At 46.9% G+C, this 24,043-nt stretch overlaps 1 protein-coding gene across 3 annotated transcripts in view; it reads left to right on the top strand.

Annotated features, from left to right (window-relative positions):
• ZMYM4 (zinc finger MYM-type containing 4) overlaps positions 1 to 24,043 on the top strand; it is a 229,104-nt gene that overhangs the window by 164,085 nt on the left and 40,976 nt on the right. For all 3 annotated transcript variants that reach the window (XM_029571424.1, XM_029571423.1, XM_029571425.1), the window contains 5 exons: positions 1,013 to 1,050; positions 11,066 to 11,210; positions 12,255 to 12,394; positions 12,597 to 12,768; positions 20,416 to 20,595. In XM_029571424.1, the coding sequence (XP_029427284.1) occupies positions 1,013 to 1,050; positions 11,066 to 11,210; positions 12,255 to 12,394; positions 12,597 to 12,768; positions 20,416 to 20,595 (675 nt within the window). The remainder of the gene's footprint in view (positions 1 to 1,012; positions 1,051 to 11,065; positions 11,211 to 12,254; positions 12,395 to 12,596; positions 12,769 to 20,415; positions 20,596 to 24,043) is intronic.

The following is a 24,043-nucleotide window of genomic DNA, read 5'->3' as shown; positions in this document are numbered from 1 at the left end:
AAAGTTCTAGACACTTTGACAAAAGTGTTCCGTGATTGGGCTCCATCCTATGATGTCACCCATATGTGAGGACTAACATCCTGCTGTCCTGTGAGAACACCTGTTACAGGTAAGCAACTCTGCTTTCTCTTGGACATAAGCTTTAGGCTGTCACTTTTACTTCTTACATTCCTCACTAAATAGTATGGATTAGATATACAAACCAAGCATTATTTGGCCCTTGGGCCATGCATTCTTAGGACAACCCCTTCGTTTTCCCACTCATGTTAGTATAGGCTAGGGAATGTCCCATGCATCTGGGCTAGGCTAGCAGGAAGATCAAGAAGGAGAAATTGAATCTTAATTTACTTTCTTTGAATCTTGCTAGACCAGTCCAGGACCCTCCCGGGAGGTCAGCTCTTATCCTAGGTTTATAGGTCTTGGGTCCTACAGAAGATTTCAGTCTCACCAAGGGGAGAACCAGAATACTCTTTACTTCCTCCTATGTGCTCTCATTATTCCTCAGGTTTTCTCTAGTTTGGTTTTTAGGGAAGAGGATTTATCTTGGATAATTTTTCTTTTCTAAGGCTCTCAGTGTTTTGTTTGTGGTTTTTTTGGGTTTTTTTTGACAGTTTTTTGCTTCTGTAGCTTCAATATAAGATATTGACCTTTGCTTACACTGCACCATCCTATATATTAAGTGATGTCACCGGACAAGATATATCCTCTGTCTTCATCTGCTAGTAGTTGGTGTTAACCCATGCATCTAGACTGGTCTAGCAGGATTGAATAAAAAAAAATTTACAGGCAAACTAAATTTCTCCCTCTTAAGTTAGGAGGCCACATTAGAAAAAGTTATCCTAGAAGTTGGCAGAAAAAAGGCTGCATAGTCCATTCACTTTGCCCATCATCTTTAGCAGGAATTGAAATTTGCTGATTTCTGTATTAAAATAAACTCAATCTGCTGTAAACTTGCAGTGTAACAACATTTGACTGTAGATTTGTGAAACAATTCTGTCCTTATATTTAATAGGTGCAGTACCTACAGTGACAGCGAAGATCATTGGTGATGTAAGTGTGTTCTGTGTGTATTTGGTTTGGTGTTTTGTGGGTGTGTTTTGTTTTTAATAGGGGTTAATGTGATCCTTTTTTGTGGAACAATGCAAGAGTCTAAATGTTTTTTTGTTTAGCCGAAAGCTTAGCAGATTATGAATTATGTGGTCTATGTAATGTTGTAACACCACCTCCTCAACCTAAATAGGATTTTGCTGTGGGCACTCTGCTTGTATTAAGACAAGGAAGTGGCAGGGATCACTTCTAAAACATCCTATTAATTTTTTTTAATAAGAACATAAGAAAATGCCATGCTGGGTCAGACCAAGCCCAGCATCCTGTTTCCAACAGAGGCCAAAACCAGGCCACAAGAACCTGGCAATTACCCAAACACTAAGAAGATCCCATGCTACTGATGCTATTAATAGCAGTGGCTATTCCCTAAGTAAAATTGATTAATAGCAGTTAATGGACTTCTCCAAGAACTTATCCAAACCTTTTTTGAACCCAGCTACACTAACTGCACTAACCACATCCTCTGGCAACAAATTCCAGAGCTTTATTGTGCGTTGAGTGAAAAAGAATTTTCTCCAATTAGTCTTAAATGCACCATTCAGATTTACTAATGAGCCAAGAAAATACGCAGTCCCTTCTCTTTCAGTTCACCCTCTTCTTCCCCATCAGTTGAGGCTGCCTTTGAAGTGGCAGGAGTCAAAGATGAGGAAGAAAAGCACATGGCATTTCTGAGATCTCAGTTAAACTTGGTGTGGTGCTTTTTTTCTCTTTTAATGCAGGTTTGGTTTACATATGGAAGTCCCCCCTCATTCTTATTGCAGAAAAACTAATGTATTCTATTTTTCCACCCATAAAAAGCAGTGCTGCTTGTTAAATCACTTTATCACCGGTGATTTAAAAAAATCCACCACAAATTATTTTTTTCCTAGCGTGTAACCAGATGGACTCAGGACCAATGGGTTGTGCTCCCCTGCTAGCAGATGGAGACTGTCAGGTTTCAAAGCTGATGTCACCCTAGATATACCCCTGCAGTGACTTCAGCCTTATCCCAGGATGCTAGTCCTCACATATGGGTAACATCATTGATGGAGCCCTATTGCGGAAAACTTTCTGTCAAAGTTTCTAGAAACTTTCGACTAGCCCTGTGAGGCCACTGAGCATGCCCAGCATGCCATGATATTCTCTGCCACAGGGGTCTCCCTTCAGTCTTTGTTTTTCCGCGCTGCTGTAGGCATCGCGGAGCAGGAGCCTTTGTGAATTTCCTCAGTTTTGTCTGACTATAAAAATCAGATTTCACACCATTTATTTTCTCCCATATCGGAGTCTCTCAGGTTTCCACTGGCTGGTGAGTAAATCTAAGTCTCTTTTTTTACTCTTTGAATAAAATCTTTTCCTCTCACGTTCTTCAGCTTGAAAGTGGGCAGAGCTATGGCGAAACTATACCCGTTATCGTCTGATGTTTTGGATTTAATGAAGATTCAAAAGGTGGACGCTGCGGTCTCCGCAGTCACGAAAAAGACCACTATCCCAGTTGCTGGGCCGGCGGCCCTTAAGGATATGCAGGCCCGTAAGCTGGAGATCCAGTTGAAGCGCGCATTCAAGGTTGCCTTGCAGAGTCTTAGGGCGGCGGTTTGCGCTAGCCTCATACAGAGGGCCTCTCTGTGTTGGGTCCAGGAGTCTGCTGCCGGGTCCAATACAGGCGACAGTGGGGCTCTGCAGTCCGCCCGCTTAGAAGCAGGCATCGCTTATGTTGCAGGTGCTTTATATGATCTGGTGAGGACCTCGGCGAGAGGTATGGTGTCAGCGTGGCGTCTCCTCTGGCTGTGAAATTGGGCGGAGGATTTGTCCTCCAAGTCCCAGCTTTATAATCTACCCTTTAAGGGCAAGCTCCTGTTGGATCAGCTAGTAAAGCTGCTTGCCGAATCCAAGGGCAATCTGTTGCCGGAAGATAAAGATCTTCTAAGAAAGTCTTCCCTCCTCGAGCTAAGTTTCGGGACTCTCGCCACTTCAGAGCGGGTAGATACTCCTCACCTCTTGCTTCTAAATCTGCTTCGGGGCGCCAGCAGTCCTTTCAAGGGGTCGCTGGCCCGGAAGAGATTCGGGACATCTTGGTGCAGGAAGTAATAAAAACCCCCAATGAAGCCACGAGCACCCATTCCATCGTCAAAGCTGTCTGAGGCAGATTATCCAACTTTTACACGGAATGGGCAAGAATTACATCAGACCGCTGGGTCTTAGAAGTGATCAAAGACGGGTATGCACTGGAGTTCTCTCGCCCGGTCCGGGAGGTTTTTGTGGAGTCCTGAGTGGCCTCAAGTGTCAAGCGAGAGGCGGTCCGGGTGACTGTACAACGACTTCTCAAGGTCAAAGCTATTGTCCCAGTTTGGGAGGCTCAACAGGGACGAGGTCGGTACTCTGTGTACTTTGTGGTCCCCAAAAAGGAGGGCACATTTCAGCCCATCCTCGATCTGCAGAAGGTGAACCATTGCCTTCGGGTTTCTCGCTTTTGTATGGCCGCGGTTCAAAAAGGGGAGCTTCTCGCTTCTCTGGACCTCACGGAGGCGTATTTATACATTCCAATCCGGCTGAATCACCAGAGGTTTCTGCAGTTCAAGGTCTTGGGACGACACTTCCAATTTCGAGCCCTCCCATTTGGTCTCGCAACAGCTCCTCGCACGGTGGTGGTGGCGGCCTTCCTTCGTCAGGAGGGAATCTTGGTCCACCTGTACCTGAACTGGTTGATTCACGTGAAGTCTCGGGAGGACTGCGAGAGATCAGTGCACATGGTGATGTTCATATTGCGATCCCTAGGTTGGGTAATCAATGTGCAGAAGAGTCACTTGGAACCCACTCAAAGTTGATTTATCTCTGAGCACAGTTCGATTTTGCTGGGCAAAGTGTTTCTAGCGGCGGACCGAATAGGGAAGTGCAAGAACAAATACATTCCCTTCTTCGAAGGAACAGTCCCACAGTGTGGCATCATCTTCAGGTCCTGGGCTCCATGGCTTCAACCTTGGACTTGGTTCCTTGGGCATTTGCTCACTTAAGACATTTATAGCGTGCGCTTTTGTCTCGCTGGAGCCCGATGTCTGAGCAATTCCATCTACCAATGCTTCTACTTCCAGAATCCAGAGCCAGTCTGTCATGATGGCTGTCATTGGACAATCTGGAACGGGGGGTGGATTTGGACACTCCGAATTGGCTGATAATCTCCACTGATGCCAGCCTCTCAGGTTGGGGGGCAGTGTGTGCAGACAGGTCCGCCCAAGGGCTCTGGTTGGGGATGGAAAGATCCTAGTCCATAAACCGGCTGGAGACCAGGGCTGTAAGTCTGGCCCTGCGGGCTTTTCTCCCCTGGATCCAGGGCAGAATGGTGCGAGTCTTCTCCGGACACTGCGACAATGGGTGGCGTACATCAACAGGCAAGGTGGGACTCGAAGTCCCGCCGTAGCACTGGAGGCACGTCTTCTGTTCACCTGGGTGGAGTGCCATCTCGAGGGCATTGCCGCATCCCATGTCGCGGGAGTAGAGAATGCGCAAGCCGATTATCTCAGCTATCAGCAACTAGACCTAGGGGAACGGGAACTATCTCTTGAGGTGTGGAATCTCATTTGCGCCAGATGGGGGAACTCCTCAACTGGATCTGATGGCAACGCAGGCGAATGCAAAAACAGTTCGTTTTTTCAGCCATCGCCGAGAACAGGGCTCTGTGGGCATATACGTTCTCCTTGGCCCATGGGGATTCTGCTGTATGCCTTCCTGCCTTGGCCCTTCATAGGTCGGCTTCTCCGTCGCATAGAGTGCCACCCGGGAAGGGTAATTCTGGTGGCGCTGGAGTGGCCACGTCGTCCGTGGTTCGCGGATCTGGTACGCTTGGCTCTAGAGGCTCATCTAATGCATCTGCTTCGTCAAGGGCCCATATTTTCTGATCGGGAGGATCGCTTCTCTCGCGGCTTGGCTTTTGAGAGGCGACTTTTACGCTTGAGAGGTTATTCAGAACAAGTCATTTCCACCTTCCTACAGGCGAGACGTCCAGCCACCTCGATGGCCTATGAGAGAGCTTGGAAGCTTTTTGAGACGTGGTGTCATCAGAGTTCCTGCGACCCTTTAGCGGTGCATGTTCCTCGGGTGCTTGACTTTCTGCAACAGGGCCTCTCTAAGTGCTTGGCGTTCAATTCCCTTCATGTACAAGTTGCAGCTCTAAGTGCCTTGCGGGGAATCTTTGATGGCTGTTCGCTGGCAGCGCATCTGGATATTGCTCGATTTCTTAAGGGGGGTCAAACATTTGCGCCCACCCATCCGTTTGGTGTGTCCGGATTGGAGTTTAAATTTAGTCCTGCGAGTTCTATGTGGCGCTCCTTTCGAGTCTCTTCATGGAGTTTCCCTGAAAGATCTGACTTTGAAAACTGTGTTTTTGGTGGCCATTTGCTCGGCCCGTCGAATCTGAGTTGCAGGCGCTGTCTTGTCAGCATCGTTTTCTTCGGATGTACGACGATTGGGTATCGTTACGTACGGTTCCATCTTTTATCCCTAAGGTGGTTTCAGCCTTTCACGTCAATCAAACTGTGGAGCTTCCGGAGTTCCCTAACTGGTCCCGGGAGTCTTCTCAGAACAGAGACCTTCATCTTTTGGATGTGCGGCGCGCCTTATTGTGTTATCTGGAGGTTACCAATGACTTCAGATGTTCTGATCATTTGTTCGTTCTCTTTGGTGGCCCAAAGAAGGGGGACAAAGCGTCAAATGCGACCATATCTCTGTGGATTAAGGAAGCCATTTGCGCGGCATACATAGCCTGAGGGTGTCGGGTGCCTTTGGGTCTCGGAGCTCATTCCACTAGGGCTCAGGCTACCTCCTGGGCAGAGTGTCAGTTACTGTCGCCTCAGGACATCTGTAGGGCGGCGGTGTGGTCTTCTATTCACACTTTTACGAAACATTGCCGATTGGACGTTAAGGCTTCTGATGAACCGTCCTTCGGGGGGAGAGTGCTTCGTGCAGGTCTTTCGGGTTCCTGCCCAGTGTAGGATGGCTTGGGTACATCCCACTTTTCTGGACTGATCTGGGTATGTTCAGGAAATGAAAATTGGTTCTTACCTACTAATTTTTGTTCCTGTAATACCACAGATCAGTCCAGAGGTCCACCCCTTTCTTCAGATACCAAAAGACTGTCTTGGTCAGAATCTGCATAAGTTTTTTTTTGTTTTTTTTATTGTTGAAGCTCTTTTTTTGCAGACATGATTCATGGAGCAGTTTTTAGCAGTCGTTCGGTCTGTTTTTTGCCAGCAACAAAGTGGTAGCCCGGAAATTTGGTTGGGTGATACCCTTCGTTATTTAGTTCTGTCAGCATGGGCTTGGGTACAGGTCAATACTGAGTGACTACAGGTGGCATTCTTGTTAGGTAGCAGTGCCCAAAATTCTGAATGTTCTCTGACTCCACCTGCTGGTAGGGATACACAACCCACTTTTCTGGACTGATCTGTGGTATTTCAGGAACAAAAATGAGCAGGAAAGCACCAATTTTCATTTCATAACCTCCCTGGAGGTTCTGCTTACATATTCCAATCTGTCAAGAACACCAGCGCTTCCTACACTTTGCCGTACTGGGTCGCCATTATTGGTTCCGGGCACTGCCCTTTGGCCTAGCCACCACCCCAAGAACATTTTCCAAGATTATGGTGGTCATGGCAGTAGTGTTGAGAAGAGACTTGGACGACTGGTTGATCTGGGCTAAGTTCGTGGAAGAAAGTCTCTGGGTGACCAACAGAATAACCTCCTTGCTTCAGGAACTCAGTTGGGTAGTAAACCTGGAAAAGAGCAGTCTCAAGCCTTCCCAGTCATTGGAGCATCTGGGAGTCTGGTTAGACTCCTGTCAGGCCAAGGTCTTCCTCCCAACCACTCAGATACGAAAGTTGATGTCCCAGGTGTATCAGTTGATGAAAACATAATGCCAGACAGTGTGGAGCTGTCTCCAAGTTCCCTTTTTTTTTTTCTTAAACTATTTAAGCAATGCTTTTCCAAGGCAAAAGTAAAACATTAATAAAATAACAGCATATATCATCTGTGTACAAGAGAACTCTCTAGCACAGAGGGTTTCTTAAGTGTATAATTGTAAAAGAGGTCTACATGTTAGAGGTGCCAAGAGAAGGAGATGTGGGAGAAAGAGGAACAAGAGAGAGAAAAAAAAACAGAGGCCCATTAGCTAATATGATCCTTTAGGTGTTCTCAATAAATCAGGTAGGGTCCCCATATACTCTGGAATTTAGAGTGGGAATTCTTCTGGTTAAAGTGTAGGCGCTCAATATCTGCTATGTCTTGGACTTGAGCATGCCAGTATTCCAGGCTCGGACAGGTCTTCCAAAATGTAGTGATTGTGAATCGTGCAACCTGTAGAAGCTGCCCAACCAACAGCTTGTTTTTTACAGGCATGGAGGATCCAGCCCAAAGCTGGGCCCAATAAAATCTGAGTAGCCTAAGATATCAGCTAATAGTTGGGTAACCTGAGACCAGAAAACTGGATACTTAGGCAACCCCACCATATGTGTAAAAGTGCCAATTTCCCCGCTTCCCCTCCAGCACAGATTACTGGCTTCTGGATGTATTTTTGAGTAAAAAAACTGGCATCCGATAAGTTCAGTGCAGTAATCAGCATATTAGGGAAACCGGTTTGCACAGATTGAAGAATGGTAGGCAGAGATCCAAATACCCTTCCAGTCCCTGCTAGTCAAAGCCAGATCAAGGTCAGTATTCCAAGAATCAGGGAGGCTAGAGAGAGCCGCCATACTAAATGCACTGTTCAGAATACCGCGGTATATGAGTAATGCCCTTCCGTCTCGCCGTGGGGTCACATATAAACTGTTCCATACCATTTAAGGGCCTAAGAGGATTCTAAGTCTATGCACCTCCAAGTTCTTGGTTTGATGGTGGCAACCTTGGAAGTAGTCCCGGGGCGAGAGCACACATGTGCTTACTTCAACACTTGCTGCTGTCACGTTGGAACCCGTAGTCTCAAGACTCTTCAATTCAGCTCCACTTACCGATGGGGGGTCTGCTCTCACCTCAAGTTGTGATTGCAGGGGGGTGTCCCTGACCTCCTTGAACTGGCTGGTTCTTACAACAGACATGAGTCTCTGGGGCTGGGGAGCTCACTGTCAGGAACTCACAACCCAGGGCCGTTTGGACGGAGGAAGAGGCCCTCTGGAACATCAGTTGCCTAGATGTCTGAGCAGTGAGGCTGGTGTGCTTGCAAATCAGCCACAGACTCCAGGGTCAAGAGGTCCGCATAATGTCTGACAACAAAGCAGTAGCCTACATCAACCACCAGGGAGGAACCAAGAACCAACTGGTGTCTCAGGAGACGAGACCTACTTATTGAATGGGCAAAAATACATCTCAGCTGATCTCAGCCTCACACATTGCAGGAAAGGACAACATCAGAGCAGACTTTCTAGGCAGGGAGAGTCTGGATCCAGGAGAGTGGGTATTGTCGGCCGAAGCTTTTCAACTGTCAGTAGATCACTGGGGCCTCTCGCCATCGACCTGCTGACTGCATCTCTCAACGCGAAGGTTCCGAATTCTTCAGTTGCAGAAGAGATCAGTGGTCCCTGGAGATCGACGCTCTCGTTCAGCCCTGGCTGGAAGAAGAGTTGCTATATGCCTTCCCTCTGTGGTCCCTGCTGGGCAGGATCATTCGCAGAATCGAGCACCTCAGGGGATTAGTCCTACTAGTAGCTCCAGATTCTCAGGCGTCCATGGTATGCGGGCATGTGGAGAGTTCCCTGTGCCTCGCACCGCACAGGGACCTACTACAGCAGGGACCGGTCCTTCTCGAGGATCTGACTCTCTTCTGTCTTATGGTCTGGCCCTTTAGAGGGCTTGCCTGATGAAGCGAGGATATTCTGCGGCATTAATTGCCACTTTACTCCGCACCTGGAAGTTCTCTACGTACCTAGCTTATGTGCGGATGTGGAGAGTATTTGAGGCCTGGTACGAGGAACTCGATGTCCCCCCTCGGGCGGTCGAAATCCCACCTATTCTGGAATTTTTGCAGGATGGCTTGAATAAAGGTTTGGCCCTTGACTCCTTGAAGGTCCGGGTAGCGGCTCTCTCCTGTTTCAGGGGTGAGGGGAATGGAACCTCCCTGTTGGCTCATCCGGACGTGGCCCATTTTCTGAAAGGGGTGAAGCACCTCCAGCCACCCCTACAGTGGCCGGTTCCCTTGTGGAATCTTAGTCTAGTATTGGAATTTTTGGCAGGGCCCTCCATTCGGCCGCTGCGCAGTCTTCCCTTACATTTATTAACCTTGAAAACTGTGTTCCTAGTGGCTGTATGCTCGGCCCATCACATCTCTGAACTGCAGGCATTGTCGGGAACCGTTCCTCCGGATTACTCCAGGAGCTTTACAGCTCTGTACTGTTCCATCCTTCTTGCCCAAGGTAGTCTCGGAGTTTCATTTGAATCAGTCCATTTCATTGCCTTACCTAGATAAGCACAGGTTAAAGCTTATTCCACCAGGGCTCAGGCAGTCTCATGGGCGGAAGTTAGACTGCTGTCTCCTGTCTATATTTGCCAAGCGGCGACGTGGTCCTCCTTACCTTCTCCAGGTTCTGTCGCCTGGACATACAGGCCTGAGAAGACCCAGCCTTTGCAAGGGTGGTATTAATGGACTGCAGGCAGGCTCCCACCCCTGATAGGGGGAGTAGCTTTTGTACATCCCATTGGTCCTGAGTCCATCTGGCTATATGCTAGGAAATGGAGAAATTATTTACCTGATAATTTCGTTTTCCTTAGTGTAGACAGATGGACTCAACATCCCACCCCCAGCTGCCCAAGAAGGGTGCAGAGGATTCGCTCGTGGAGTGGATATAGATTCCAAGCGATTACAGGTAAACCGTCATCCAGTCCCTAGATCAGGGCATCTATAATCTAACTGAGGTTCAGTGTTCGGTTAAGTACAGTTACGGTTATCTGCTTTTAATCAAGTTTTTCAAAAGTATGTCCACAGTGGCTTTTGAAGAGAATACTGAAGGGCTGAGGTCACTGCAGGGGATGTATCTAGGGTGACATCTCCATCTGCTGGCAGGGGAGCATAAACCCATTGGTCCTGAGTCCCTCTGTCTACACTAAGTAAAACAAAATTATCAGGTAAGTAATTTCTTCAGTTTTTTTTGCTTGTTAAAATGTAAGCGCTAATGCCAAAGCCCTAGCAATTTATATATCAACATACATAAAAAAAACCAATTACAATAAAAATACAACAAAATAAATAGATATGTATTAGGACTATTCTGCCTTTCTGTTCCTTAAAGAGATCCCAGTTATTCCTTAGCCGAACAATTTCAAGAGTGGTTTAAACATTTTTGTCCATCCCATCACCTGCAACACTTCTGGTAAAGTGGTGCAGATTGTGCGTTTTCTATAGCAGCACCCACCATCTTATAAGTGATGATCATGCTGCCTTGATTGATGGTATTTTGAGCAACCCTCTGTCCTGGGATCTTAAATTTCTTGTTGGTTGATAAATTTTCAACCAACAAGACATTGAATCTTTTCAGGCATGTGAGACAGTAATGATTGGTACCCATTTAGCCTTAGTGAAAACAGATTTGACAGCACTGGCAGCTAAAATCTTCCATATTTCATCTTAGTCTTCTCGTGCACTAGATCTAGATGCTTCATTTCTATGTATTCCCTTAAACTTGTCACTTTTCTTTTTTAAATAACTCTTCTGGAACAGCAGCTCAGGGAGTTTGCAGATTTTCTTTTGTGTTCATCTGCAAATGTAATTTTTAGTTGTTTGGTACTAACAGTCAAGTTAAAATGGTATGCACAGTAATGAAGCATGTTTTTAAAGGTCTGACCCTTTTTCATTGTATTGTTAATTTTGTATGTGTTTCTGGTCAAGAAAATGCCTGCAAAGGACTTTCATTCCTTTGTAAGATTGATTTATTAGTCATGGGATGGGTAAGACAACTGCTGAGTGTGATACCCTTTACTGTTTTGTAATCTCTCTCCTTCCTATCAGGCTAGCACCCAGACAGATGCTCTAAAGCTGCCCCCTTCACTACCTCCCAGGCTTCTAAAGAACAAGGCATTGCTGTGCAAACCAATCACACAGACCAAGGCCACCTCCTGTAAACCTCATACTCAGAGCAAGGAGTGTCAGACAGGTGGGTTTGTGCCTTCTTAATGCCCCCTCTTAGTTTCCGCACTAAACAGTCAAAAGCTTATTTTTAGTTACGAGGGATGAAAGGAGAGATGGGGGGAAACGGATGTCAGAGGCAGAGGCGCGTTTTCTCTTACCCCTTATTCAGTAAGGGGCGGAAAATGCGCGTCCAACCCGCCAAACCTAATAGCGCCCTCTACATGCAAATTCATGTTGATGGCCCTATTAGGTATGCCCACGTGATACAGAAAGTAAAATGTGCAGCAAGCCGCACATTTTACTTTAAGAAATTAGCGCCTACCCAAAGGGAGGCGCTAATATCTGCCGGCACCGGGAAAGTGCACAGAAAAGCAGTAAAAACTTCTTTTCTGTGCACCCTCCAACTTTATTTAACATTTTTATATACCGGGATTCATGTAAAAATATTACATATCATCTCGGTTTATCATGGCGATATTAAGTCTGAGGTCCCGAAGAGTAAAAAAAAATTTTAAATGGGCTGGCGGATGTCGGGCCAAAAACTGGATGCTCAGTTTTGCCGGCGTCCGGTTTCCGAGCCCGTGGCTGTCAGTGGGCTTGAGAACCGACGCCAGCAAAATTGAGCGGTGGCTGTCAAACCCGCTGACAGCCACCGCTCCAGGTCAAAAGGAGGCGCTAGGGACGTGCTAGTGTCCCTAGCGCCTCCTTTTGCTCGTTTCTACCGCACCACCTAATTTAAATACAGAATCGCGCGCACAGGCGAGTGGCTTGTGCACGCGCCGGGAGAGTGGGTGTTCGTCCGCTCTCCCGCGGACTTTACTGAATCGGCCCATATGTGCACTAATCATGCAGACCAATAATGTAACATAAAATTAGGTGAAACAAAACCTTTCCAAGACGTCTGTAATTTGAATTTATTTAAAAAAAATCTTGTTCTGCTCTTTAACAACAAAAAATATAACTAGACTTGCATTTTTGACTGAGATAAATTTACAGATAATCCTGTCTTACAGTTATTGGTGCTACACATGTCTCTAGCATGTACTAAACCACTATATTTTTTACACAGAGGAGGAAGAGGAAGTGGTGCCGGAAACAGCGGCTGTACCCCAGGTCTTAGTGGTGCCTATCCCTGTGCCAGTCTTTGTGCCAGTGCCTTTGCATCTCTACACTCAGTATGCACCTGTTCCACTTGGGGTTCCAATCCCTGTAAGTTACATTGCTTTTGACAGTTATATCTAAAGAAAAATGTTTAGAGGTGACACTGCATTAATAAGTCATGCTTAACCACATCTTTGTGCCTTCTAAAATCAAAATCTTGCTTTTAATGCATATATGTAGTGGGAACTCAGAAAATGTTTGCAAATGTGCACATTCAGAAGGTTTGACTTGTCATTGCATCTGGTTTTAGTTGCCAGTTCCTATGCTGATTCCTACTACCCTAGACAGCGCTGATAAGATCATTGAGACTATCCAGGACATCAAGGAAAAGATTCCTACTGATCCCTTGGAGGCAGATCTTCTCCAGATGGCAGAAATGATTGCAGAAGATGAGGAGAAGGAGAAGACGCTATCTCATGGGGGTTAGTGGCTCATGCAAAATGAAAAGGAGCATGCATATATTTATTTTTAGAGAAAGTTTTTTAATAAAGTTTTGATTTTATTTATACACATTGAACATTAATGCCCTTTTTCTCATTCTTTTGGAATTTTTTCTTTATTTATTTATTTATTTAACTTCTTTTACTATACTGATACTCAAGACCAGGTCTTATCATATCGGTTTACAATGGAACAGGGGGAAACCAATTAACATCTAGGTAGAAATGAAAAGTTACATTTAAAACAGGGAGTGTAAAAACTTGGAAGATGGAAGATAGGGCAGAATTAAACTATAACAATAAGGAGTGATAAATATAATCAACAAAAACAATAAATTAGTAATACATAAACAGAGATTTATCCTCAGCGGTTATTAACATGGTATGTCCGGTGGGAGGAGTGGGGGGGAGGTGAGTAGGGGGGAGGGAAGAGGGAGAGGTTGAAGGGTGAGAGACAGTGTTGGTCGAAAGGGGTTCCTTCAACGGTAGGCTTGTGCGAACAGCCAGGTTTTAAGTTTTTTTCTGAATGTTAGATGGCATTGTTCCTGGCGTAAGTCTTGAGGAAGCGAATTCCAATGTAGCGGACCTGCTGTCGAAAGTGCTCGCTTGTGAATAGAGTTGTGGACTGATGATTTGTTGGGAGGGGCCTTGAGCGAACTTTTGTAGGCAGTTCTTATTGGCCTTGCGGAAGTATGAAGTTCAAGAGAGAAGGTGAGTTGGAGAGTGGATTGTTGGTAGACAGATTTGTGGATGATAGTGAGAGCTTTGAAAAGTATTCTATATTGAATGGGAAGCCAGTGTAAGATTTTTAGGATTGGAGTGATATGGTCCTTGCGCCGTGTGTTTGTAAGGATCCTGGCCGCTGCGTTTTGCAGCATCTGTAGAGGTTTGGTCGAAGAAGCGGGGAGACCAAGTAGTAGAGCGTTACAATAGTCGATCTTTGAAAACAGTATTGCTTGAAGCACAGAACGGAAATCCTGGAAGTGTAAGAGCGGTCTTAGTTGCCCCAAACCAAATGTGCCTGATACTTCACTTTCGATGCATATCCAGCATAGCTCTCTGCTTCAACGGCAGGGGAGAAGAAAAAAACTGATACCTCACGCATATCCAGCATAGCTCCCTGCTTCAACGGCAGGGGAGAAGATAAACAACCAATAAGGGCTGTATAACATAATCTGGGTAAAAACAAATAAGCATGGGTGTAGCTTGCTTATTGCGGCGGTTACTACCCCTACTACCTCTAACTAATCAAGCTAGATATTTCACTTGGATGCAGCTCCATCACCGCTCTCTACATTAATGGTGGGGGTGGAAGGGAAATAGAACCAAGAGCTAAGAGAAACAGATAAGTATGAGAGAAAAAATGAGGGAAGCATGCTGGGCAGACTGGATGGGCCATTTGGTCTTCTTCTGCCGTCATTTCTATGTTTCTATAAGTTGCTTCAGGACCTGTAGCTTGAAGAAGCATTCTTTGGTTGTAGCGTTAATGAATTTTTTGAAATTCATTCTTGAGTCAAGGGTGGCCCCAAGGTCTCTGACATGGCTTGCTAGTGGGATTATTGCATTATTGGTGAAGGGGTAGTTATCACTGGGGGAGATAACCAGGAGTTCAGTTTTGGATGTATTTAGGACCAGGTATATTCTTCTATATATCTATATAAAGAGAAAGATATATATAGAGTTTGCTGAGGACAAGCTGAATGGTAGTCCTCACACATGGGTGACAGATGGAGCCCAATGCGGAAAACGTATATCAAACTTTGACTAGACATACTGAGAATGCCCTATACCACGCGTCTGCGGGGTCCCTCTTTAGTCTTTTTTTTTTTTTTTTTTTTCCCCCCCCACGGAGCTGTGAGCCTCGTGGGTTGAATGAGCTCTTAAAAAAAAAAAAAAAAAACAAACCTTGGCTTTTGCCATATGGAAAACCTCATTTTTTGCAGTATTTTTTTGCATTTATGTGCTTCAGGTCCATCGCCTTGTCCCTCACGGTGCTTCCCTGTAGTGTTCCCAGTCAGGGTTTTCGGCATTTGGGTCAGTTTTTTTTTTTCAGTCAGTTCTCCCCGTGGTGGCAGTGCCTCGGTACCTGCTGGCCATTGATGCCCGCCGCCATCATTCCATTCTTCTTCCTTTTCACTCTGTCATGGCGACGTCCGATTTTCGCCAGTATCTGAATACCTTGTCAATCACAGATCCTCATGATTTTTTATTTATTTAAAAACTCTTCTATAACGTTTTCCCTTTTATCCTATGCACAATTTGCTGCTCTTGCGTGAATTGGAGGCTCCTGGGGCGGGCTATGGATAAGCTCTACCCCCTCCCGGAGGAATGCTTAAACATGTTGAAGATCCCCACCGTGGACTCCTCATTCTCGGCGGTCACCAAGCACACCACTATCCCTGTGGTGGGATTGACGACTCTGAAGGACGGACAGGACCGTAAGCTCGAGGCCCATCTGAAACGTATATTTGATGTCCTGGCCCTGGGGGTCCGAGCGACTATCTGCAGCAGTCTCATGCAGCGGGCAGGTCTCAGTTGGGTTCAACAATTACTCGGCACCCAGGACCTCCCGTCTGCAGAGGCGGAGCAGACTGAACTTCTGGAAGCCTTCATCGCATATGGGGCTGATGCACTTTACGACCTACGTCCAGGCGAAGGCGATGGTCTCGGCGGTATCAGCTAAACAGCTCCTCTGGCTGCGCAATTGGTCGGCCAACCCGTCCTCCAAGGCACGGCTAGGCGCATTGCCTTTCAAAGGTAATTTGCTTTTTGGAGAGGACCTTGAGAAGCTTATTGACTCCTTGGGGTAAAATAAGGTTCATAAGCTTCCGGAGGACCATCCGAAACAATCTCGATCCTTTACGCCCTCCCGTCCTCCCTTCCGGGGACAGAGGAGGTATACGCCCCGCGGACTACTTGGCTCCTCTAGGGGTTATTCTTCTCGTTCTCAATCTTGGTCTCAGCCCTTTCGTGGGCGTCACTCCTTTCGCGAGGGCCAGTCTCAGCGCCCCACCCCAAAGCCTGCCACACAGTGAAGTTCAGTTGACCCATTCCTCGGTCCCCTTTCTGGGCGGTGGCCTCTCCCTGTTCTTCGAGGAGTAGGTGAAAATTACGTCTGACCAGTGGGTCCTCGACATTGTCCGAGACTGTTACACCTTCAAATTTGTTCACGGCCTACCGGATCTCTTCGTATTCTCCCCATGCGGTCGTCGGAAGCGGTAGAGCAAATCCTCATCTGACTACTGAGTCTGGGCGCAGTTGTCCCGATTCCGAAAGAGGAGCTCGGCGCAGGCCAGTATTCTATTTACTTGGTGGTTCCCAAGAAGGACGGGGATTTTCAGCCGATCTTAGACCTCAAGGGGGTCAAACGGGCCCTCAAGATCCCACTTTTTCACATGGAAACCTTGCGAGCGATCATCGTGGCGGTTTGCCCCGGAGAGTTCCTTGCCTCGCTCAATTTGACAGAGGCATACTTCCATATTCCTTTGCTCATATGAGACAGTTACAGAAAGCTTTACTATCCCGTTGGCAGCCGGTGTCGGAACAGTTCCACATAGTCCTCCCTCTTTTGGACTCTGCTGTCGCAGCCTTGCAGTGGTGGCTCTCGCTTCCTCAACTTCTCCGGGGAATGCCCCTCCAATCCCCACAGTGGACAATAGTAACCATGGACGCCAGTTTCTCGAGCTGGGGTGCGGTCTGCCTGTCCCAGTCCACTCAGAGGATCTGGTCGCCAGTTCAGACTCGCTGGCACATCAATCGGTTGGAGGCCCGGCCTGTGCGTCTGGCTCTGCAGAAGTTTCTGCCCCTAATATGCGGTAAAGCGGTGAGGGTTCTTTCCGACGACTCCACCACCGTGGCTTACATCAACTGTCAGGGGGGGCACTCGCAGTCGCCTGGTGGCCCTAGAAGCCAGCCATATCTTCGACTGGGCGGAACGACATCTGGATTGCCTGGCGGCCTCCCACATCGCGGGCAAGGAGAATGTTCAGGCCGATTTTTCTCAGTCGTCAATCGCTCGATCTGGGAGAGTGGGAACTCTCGGAAGAAGCCATGGATCGGATCGTCAGGTGGGGTCCCCCTCACCTGGACCTCATGGCGACCTTGCGCAATACCAAGGCCAATCGGTTCTTCAGCCGCTGGAGAGAGCACGGCTCGGAGGGCGTGGATGCTCGGGCTCTCCCTTGGCCCACGGACGTCCTTCTGTTCTGGTGGAACTACACCGAGGATCTGTGGCTCTGGTAGCACCCGAATGGCCTTGCAGACTATGGTTCGCGGATCTAGTCAACCTGGCGACGGACGGACCCCTCCGGCTAGGCCATCTTCCTTGTCTACTTCGGCAGGGGTCCATATTTTTCGACCAAGCTTATCACTTTTGTCTAGCGGCCTGGCTTTTGAACGGAGACTCCTGAGGCGTAAGGGCTATAAGGAGGAGGTTATCTCCACTTTGCTGCGAGCCCGGAAGCAGTCTACTTCTTTAGCATACGTGTGCGTTTGGAAGGTCTTTGAGACTGTCTGTGAGGAGTGGGGTGTCTCGGCATGCTCCGCCCCAGTCTCGTTGGTTCTTTCTTTTCTACAAAAGGGTCTCTCCAAGGGCCTTTCCTTCAGTTCCTTGCAGATGCAAGTTTCCGCTCTTGGCTCTCTCCTTGGACGGGTCGAGGGTCATCCCCTAGCGGGCCACCCGGACGTGGTTCAGTTCCTGAAGGAAGTCAAGCACCTGCGACCGCCCGCTCACATTACTTGCCCGTCGTGGAGTCTTAATCTGGTCCTCCGGGTCCTCTGTGCTGCCCCGTTAGAATCTCTCCATCGGGCTACAGTAAAGGACCTCACGCTCAAACATTTTTTCTTGTTTCTATCTCCTCCACTCGGCGGGTTTCCAAGATCCAATCATTGTCCTGTCTGGAACCGTTTTTGCGTTTCTCCGATTCAGGTGTTTCTCTCAAGGCGGTGCCTTCTTTCTTGCCGAAGGTTGTCTCTACCTTCCATGTCAACCAGTCGGCGGAGCTTCCAGCGTTCTCCCCAGAGGAGATTGCAGGTACCGCTGGAGGCGATCTTCGTAAACTTGATGTCAAACGAGTTCTACTCCGGTATCTCCAGGTCACCAATGACTTTCGGGTCTCAGACCAACTTTTTGTCCTCTGGAGTAGTCCCAATCGGAGAAAACCAGCTTCTAAGACTACTATTGCGCGGTGGTTGAAGGAGGCGATTTCCTCTGCCTATCTCTGCCAAGGTTGGGCGGTTCCGGAGGGCCTAAAGGCTCATTCGCTGCGTTCTCAAGCCACTTCCTGGGCAGAGAGTCAATCGGTTTCTCCGCAAGAGATTTGCAGGGCCGCCACATGGACATCCCTGCATACTTTTGCTCGCTACTACCGTCTGGTTATGCAAGCACTGGTTTTTGGTTCTTTTGGGCGGCAAGTGCTTCGAGCAGGACTGTCTTGGTCCCACCTGGGATAGGGAAGCTTTGGTACATCCCATGGTCTGGACTGATCCGGATACGTACAGGGAAAGGAAAATTCATTCTTACCTGTTAATTTTCATTCCTGTAGTACCACGGATCAGTCCAGACACCCTTCCCTGTGTCTTTTTCTTACTGTCCACTCTAAGCTTGTTATTGCAGATTCGCAGACCTTGATACTTCATTTTTATTTTTTTTTGCAAGAACATTGGGCAATTGCACCGGATGTCTTGGTTGTTCAAGCACCAAGTACATGCCAGAGCGGTTAGTCATACCATGTTTTTTACATTGTTCTGGAGTTACTCAATTGAGCTTTTTGATTACTTGCTTGATCCTATTCTGGTTTTGTTGTTTTCTGCTTTGACAGTGGTTATACTGAAGGGCTGCAGGGTAGGCTCTGTCCTCATATAGGACACCCTTTCAGTTTTGGTCTGTCTCCACCTGCTGGAAAGGAGGCTCAACCCACGGTCTGGACTGATCTGTGGTACTACAGGAACGAAAATTTAACAGGTAAGAACTAATTTTCCTTTCAAGGGCAACATATGAAATAGCTTCTTCCCCCTGAGGAAGCCTTGACCAGAGGAACAAGGGCCTTGTTACCTGTTAACCTGGGTCATCACATGCCATGGTTTCATCTTTCTGTGTATGAATGGTAGTATGTTTGTAAAAATTTTGTGGCCATACAATCTATTGTTTAAATGTGCTTTATGTAATACATTGCCATGTAAAGTGGTTTTGTACACATACACTGATTGTCAAATCTTCATTCTGACAACAGACTGTTAAATAACTGTTTCTATTGTGTAATATTTTTTTTGCCCTCAGTTTGAGCTTGTAGCAGGTTGTATCCTAGATATATTTGTTAAAATATAAATATGCTATAATACATTGTACTATATTTGATTGTTTTAAATTGACTGTAACATAGTGCTCACTTATTTTAACATGGATAACATTCGAATACATTTCTTTTTATCATCTTCATATTTGTGCATTTTTGGGGAAAAATTCAAGCACCAAGTATAGATATAGATAGATATAGATAGATATATGTGTGTATGTATGTGTATGTATATATATATACCATTTTTTTCCCAAAAGGGCTGTTACCACATTATTTTCATTTTGCTGACAGGCAAGAGATGTCTGAGAAGTTTTACTTCACACTCATTGCTATAGAGATCATATCTCTCCCATACTGCAGTCACTTCACTGGCTTCCCATCAAATCCAGGATCTCGTTCAAAGTTCTCATGATGATCCATAACATCGCCCCTCTCAAGCTCAGTAATCAATTCCGTCCACACACCTCTGAAAGACCAGTCAGAAGAGCTTACAAAGGCTCTCTGTATGCCCCCCCTGCTAAATCTTCTCCAAGTAAGCGAGCGTTATCTACAGCAGGGCCGACTCTATGGAATACTCTCCCACCAGACCTCAGTCAAGAACATTGTCTCCAAACTTTCAAGAAAGATTTAAAAACTTAGCTTTTCAGTCAAGCTTTCCCCGAAAACCCAAGTTCTCTCTGACGCCGTTCTTAGAACATGGACTAAGGTCTAAGGCCAGCGGTTAATGGGCGGGCACACCGATCTCTCTACACAGCCCTCCCAAGACTCATCTGGGTTTCTCCCTCCTATAGTTTTCTTCCGTAGGCTCTGCCCCTCACCCCTTCTTGCCCCCTCCCTCCCTCCCACCCCCTTGCCATCCTTTCCCTCCTTCTTTTCCCCTATTCCAAGTAACTTAACCATCCTGTTTTGTTATAATGTATTTTTTATTAACACTGCGTTGAAGCTACTTTCGGTTTGTAATTGTTCCTTGTTTTTTTTCCAAACGTTTGAATGTTATAATGCGCTAATGTTTAATGTATCGCCTCCCAGCGAAGGTTCTGTTTCAATGTAAACCGGTGTGATCTGTATTCTTTACAGGAATGTCGGTATATAAGAATTAAAAAATAAATAAATAAATATAGTATTCAGGGCCTCAGACATCTCTTGCCTGTCAGCAAAATGAAAATAATGTGGTAACAGCCCTTTTGGGAAAAAATTTGTTCAGTAAACACATTTGTCTCCCTGTAATTTTGAATTTAACCTTTTTTAATGCATCTCTACCTCTGTGCAGTGTATGGTGGATATTCTCTTTTCCTCTGATAAGAATGTGAAGTCTTATTTCCTCGGTTCTCAGACCAAGGCAGCACATACAGTGGCGATCTTGAGTCAGAAGCAGTGTCTACACCACACAGCTGGGAAGAAGAGCTCAACCATTATGCCCTGCGTTCAAATGCAGTTCAGGAGGTAGATCCAGACCTGAGGCAGCTTGCCAGGGGGGACACAGAGCAGGACCTGGAGGCAGATCTTCCAATAGGTTTGTGCAAACCTCAGCATGCATGCAATTTGAGATACTTCCCAACTGTTGCAATTCACTTGTACTCCTCGGGCTTTCTGTGAGTCCAAATTCATCAGAATTATTGTGATCCGTTTCAGCTGCTATGTGGCTCGGCTAGTTAACCAGATATGCAGCTATCTTTAAAGTTAGTCAGTTCCCTGTACATACCTGAATCAGTCCAGACCGCTGGGTTATACCTCCCAGCAGATGGGAGACAGAGAAAAAGCTGAAAGGCACCCCCTCGTAGCCTGGTGTGCCACCTGCGATCCTTCAGTATTTCTGTCTCCAGCAGTTGAAGGTGGAAGAACCTGCGGTCTGATCCTTGGGGGGAGGGTTTATTTGCCTCTGGCTAGATCAATTAGTTTAAAAAGAATAGCAAAAAAAAAAAAAAATTTTTTTGCACAGGAGTAAGAGTCCTCCCAAAGGGTTCCACACCCCCTTGGTAGTAGACACGGCTCTGGTTCATACCCTGAGAGCCTTTTCTGCTTGAAGATTGTTTCTCAACCTGGTGAGTAGGGCGTTATTTTCCCACTGGGATCTCATGTCAGGAGTTCCAGTTACCCGTACCACTCATGGACCCCACCAGAGCCAGAACATTTGTACCGCAGAGTAGACCTCGAAGACCCTGAGTGGGTGATTGTGACGATGGATGCCAGCCTCTCCGGTTGGGGGGCAGTTTGCCAATCACGGCACAAGATCAGTGGACGTGTCAGGAGGCAAAGTGGTCCATAAATCGATTGGAAACGAGAGCGGTCCGTCTGGCTCTGCGCGGTTTTCTCCCTCTCATCCGGCATCAGGCAGTCCGGCTTCTGTCAGACAACGCGACGACGGTGGCGTATATCAATCGCCAAGGGGGAACAAGAAGTCAGGCGGTAGCCAGGGAGGTGGACAAGCTGTCAGAATGCAATCTGGCCCGATTGGCAGCTTCATACATAGCCGGCGTGGATGACGTGCAGGTGGATTTTCTCGGTTGCCAACAATTAGACCCCGGAGAGTGGGAACTGTCCGGCAATGTGATGCAGCTCTTGACTCGCCAGTGGGGAGTACCCCGTCTGGACTTGATGGCAACTCGGCGGGACGCGAAGGCGGCTCGTTTCTTCCGTCGCAGAAGGGAGCACGGGGGAAAGGAATGGATGCCCTGGTCCTTCTGTGGCCCCACAACATTCTGCTCTGTTTTTTCCCCCTGGCCATTAGTGGGCAAAATCCTAAGAAGCATAGAGGCCCACCCAGGATAGGTCGTCATTCTCGTAGCTCTGGAATGGTGGCCATGATCAACTTGGCAGTGGACAGCCCTATACGTCTCGGTCACCTCCCGAATCTACTTCGGCAGGGTCCAGTATTTTTCAGTCGGGCGGCTCGTTTTTGTCTAGTGGCTTGGCTTATGAAAGGAGACAATTGAGAGAGAAGGTTTACCCGGATTCAGTCATCTCCACCCTCCTACCGGCACCCATCTCCACCCTCACTTATGTTCGGGTTTGGAAGGTTTTCGATTCATGGTGTAGCGGGTTGAAGGTTTCCCTGCGGCGAGCCACTATTGTGCATATTCTCGCCTTCTTACAGGAAGGATTGAAGAAAGGGTTGTCGTACAGCTCGCTCTGGGTTCAAGTTGAGGCTCTGGGCTGTTTAAAGGGGAAAGTTGATGGAACATTCCTTGCTGCCCATCCTGATGTGGCACGTTTTCTGAAGGGTGCCAAGCATCTAAACCCTCCTGTTCGTCCAGTGTGTCCTTCTTAGAGTTTGAATCTGGTTCTCCGTGGATTTTGTGGTCTTCCTTTTGAACCTCTCAGACGAGCTACGTTAAAGGACTTAACGCTTAAGGCTGTTTTCCGCCTGGATATCTGTTCGGCCAGGCAAATATCTGAGCTTCAAGTGTTCTCCTGCAGGGAACCGCTCCTGCGGATTTCGGAGTCCGGGTTGTCGCTCTGAATGGTACCTTCCTTTCTGGTCGCCGCATCTCAAAAAAGATATAGTTGCGATGGAGAAGGTACCCAAAATGATAAAGGGAATGGAACAGCTCCCCTATGAGGAAAGGCTGAAGAGGTTAGGGCTGTTCAGCTTGGAGAAGACACGGCTGAGGGGGGATATGATAGAGGTCTTTAAGATCATGAGAGGTTTTGAACGAGTAGATGTGACTCGTTATTTACACTTTCGAATAATAGATAGACTGGGGGGCATTCCATGAAGTTAGCAAGTAGCACATTTAAGACTAATTGGAGAAAATTATTTTTCACTCAACGCATAATAAAGCTCTGGAATTTGTTGCCAGAGGATGTGGTTAGTGCAGTTAGTATAGCTGGGTTCAAAAAAGGTTTGGATAAATTCTTGAAGGAGATATCCATTAACGGCTATTAATCAAGTTTACTTAGGGAACAGCCACTGCTATTAATTGCATCAGTAGCATGGGATCTTCTTAGTGTTTGGGTAATTGCCAGGTTCTTGTAGCCTGGTTTGGCCTCTGTTGGAAACAGGATGCTGGGCTTGATGGACCCTTGGTCTGACTCAGCATGGCAATTTCTTATGTTCTACCAAAAGTCGGGTCAGCGTTTCACTTGAATCAGTCAGTGGAGTTACCGGCTTTCTCAGATTTAGATTGTGATTCCCCTCAGGCTCACGACTTGAGGAAATTGGATGTCTGGGTTCTCCTTCGGTATTTGGAGGTGACTAATGATTTTCAGTTGTTGGACCATCTCTATGTCTTATGGAGCGGTCCTAAGAAGGGGCATAAGGCATCAAAAGCTACCATTGCCCGATGGCTGAAAGAAGCTATAGCTTCGGCGTACATATGTCACGGGCAGCCGGTGCCAGATGGTCTAAAAGCTCATTCGATCAAATTTCAAGTGGCATCTTGGGCAGAAAGCCAGTGTGTTTTGCCACAGGAGATTTGCCAAGCAGCCACTTGGAAATCTTTACACACTTTTGCCAAGCATTACCATTTGGACATCCAAGCCCCGGATGTCGATTGTTTTGGCAGCAGTGTACTTTGAGCGGGACTCTTCAGGTCCCACCCCATTTATGGCAGCTTGGCTACATCCCAGCGGTCTGGACTGATCCGGATACGTATATGGGAAAGGAAAATTGGTTCTTACCTGCTAATTTTCATTCCTGTAGTACCACGGATCAGTCCAGACGCCCGCCCAGGGTATTCTGTTCTGGAGCGTCCGCTCGGTAATAATATTTTCTGATTTTCTGCAGAGTATATCAAAGAAGACTAAGATATCGAAAATATCCAACTCGGTGCTCTTTCCATGTGCATAGTTTTCAAAGTTTATTGTTCAAATAAATTGTTGGTCTAGCCATTGGTTGTAAAATTTCTTCATTCTGCTATGGTTGATTAAACTGAAGGATCGCAGGTAGGGGGGTGCTTTTTCTCTGTCTGCATCTGCTGGAAGGGAGGCATAACCTTTGTACACCTTTTATTCTTTGTAGT

The sequence above is a fragment of the Rhinatrema bivittatum genome, chromosome 11 (genome assembly GCF_901001135.1).
Source record: "Rhinatrema bivittatum chromosome 11, aRhiBiv1.1, whole genome shotgun sequence".
Lineage (NCBI taxonomy): Eukaryota > Metazoa > Chordata > Amphibia > Gymnophiona > Rhinatrematidae > Rhinatrema > Rhinatrema bivittatum.
This window is presented reverse-complemented; position numbering and strand designations above follow the sequence as displayed.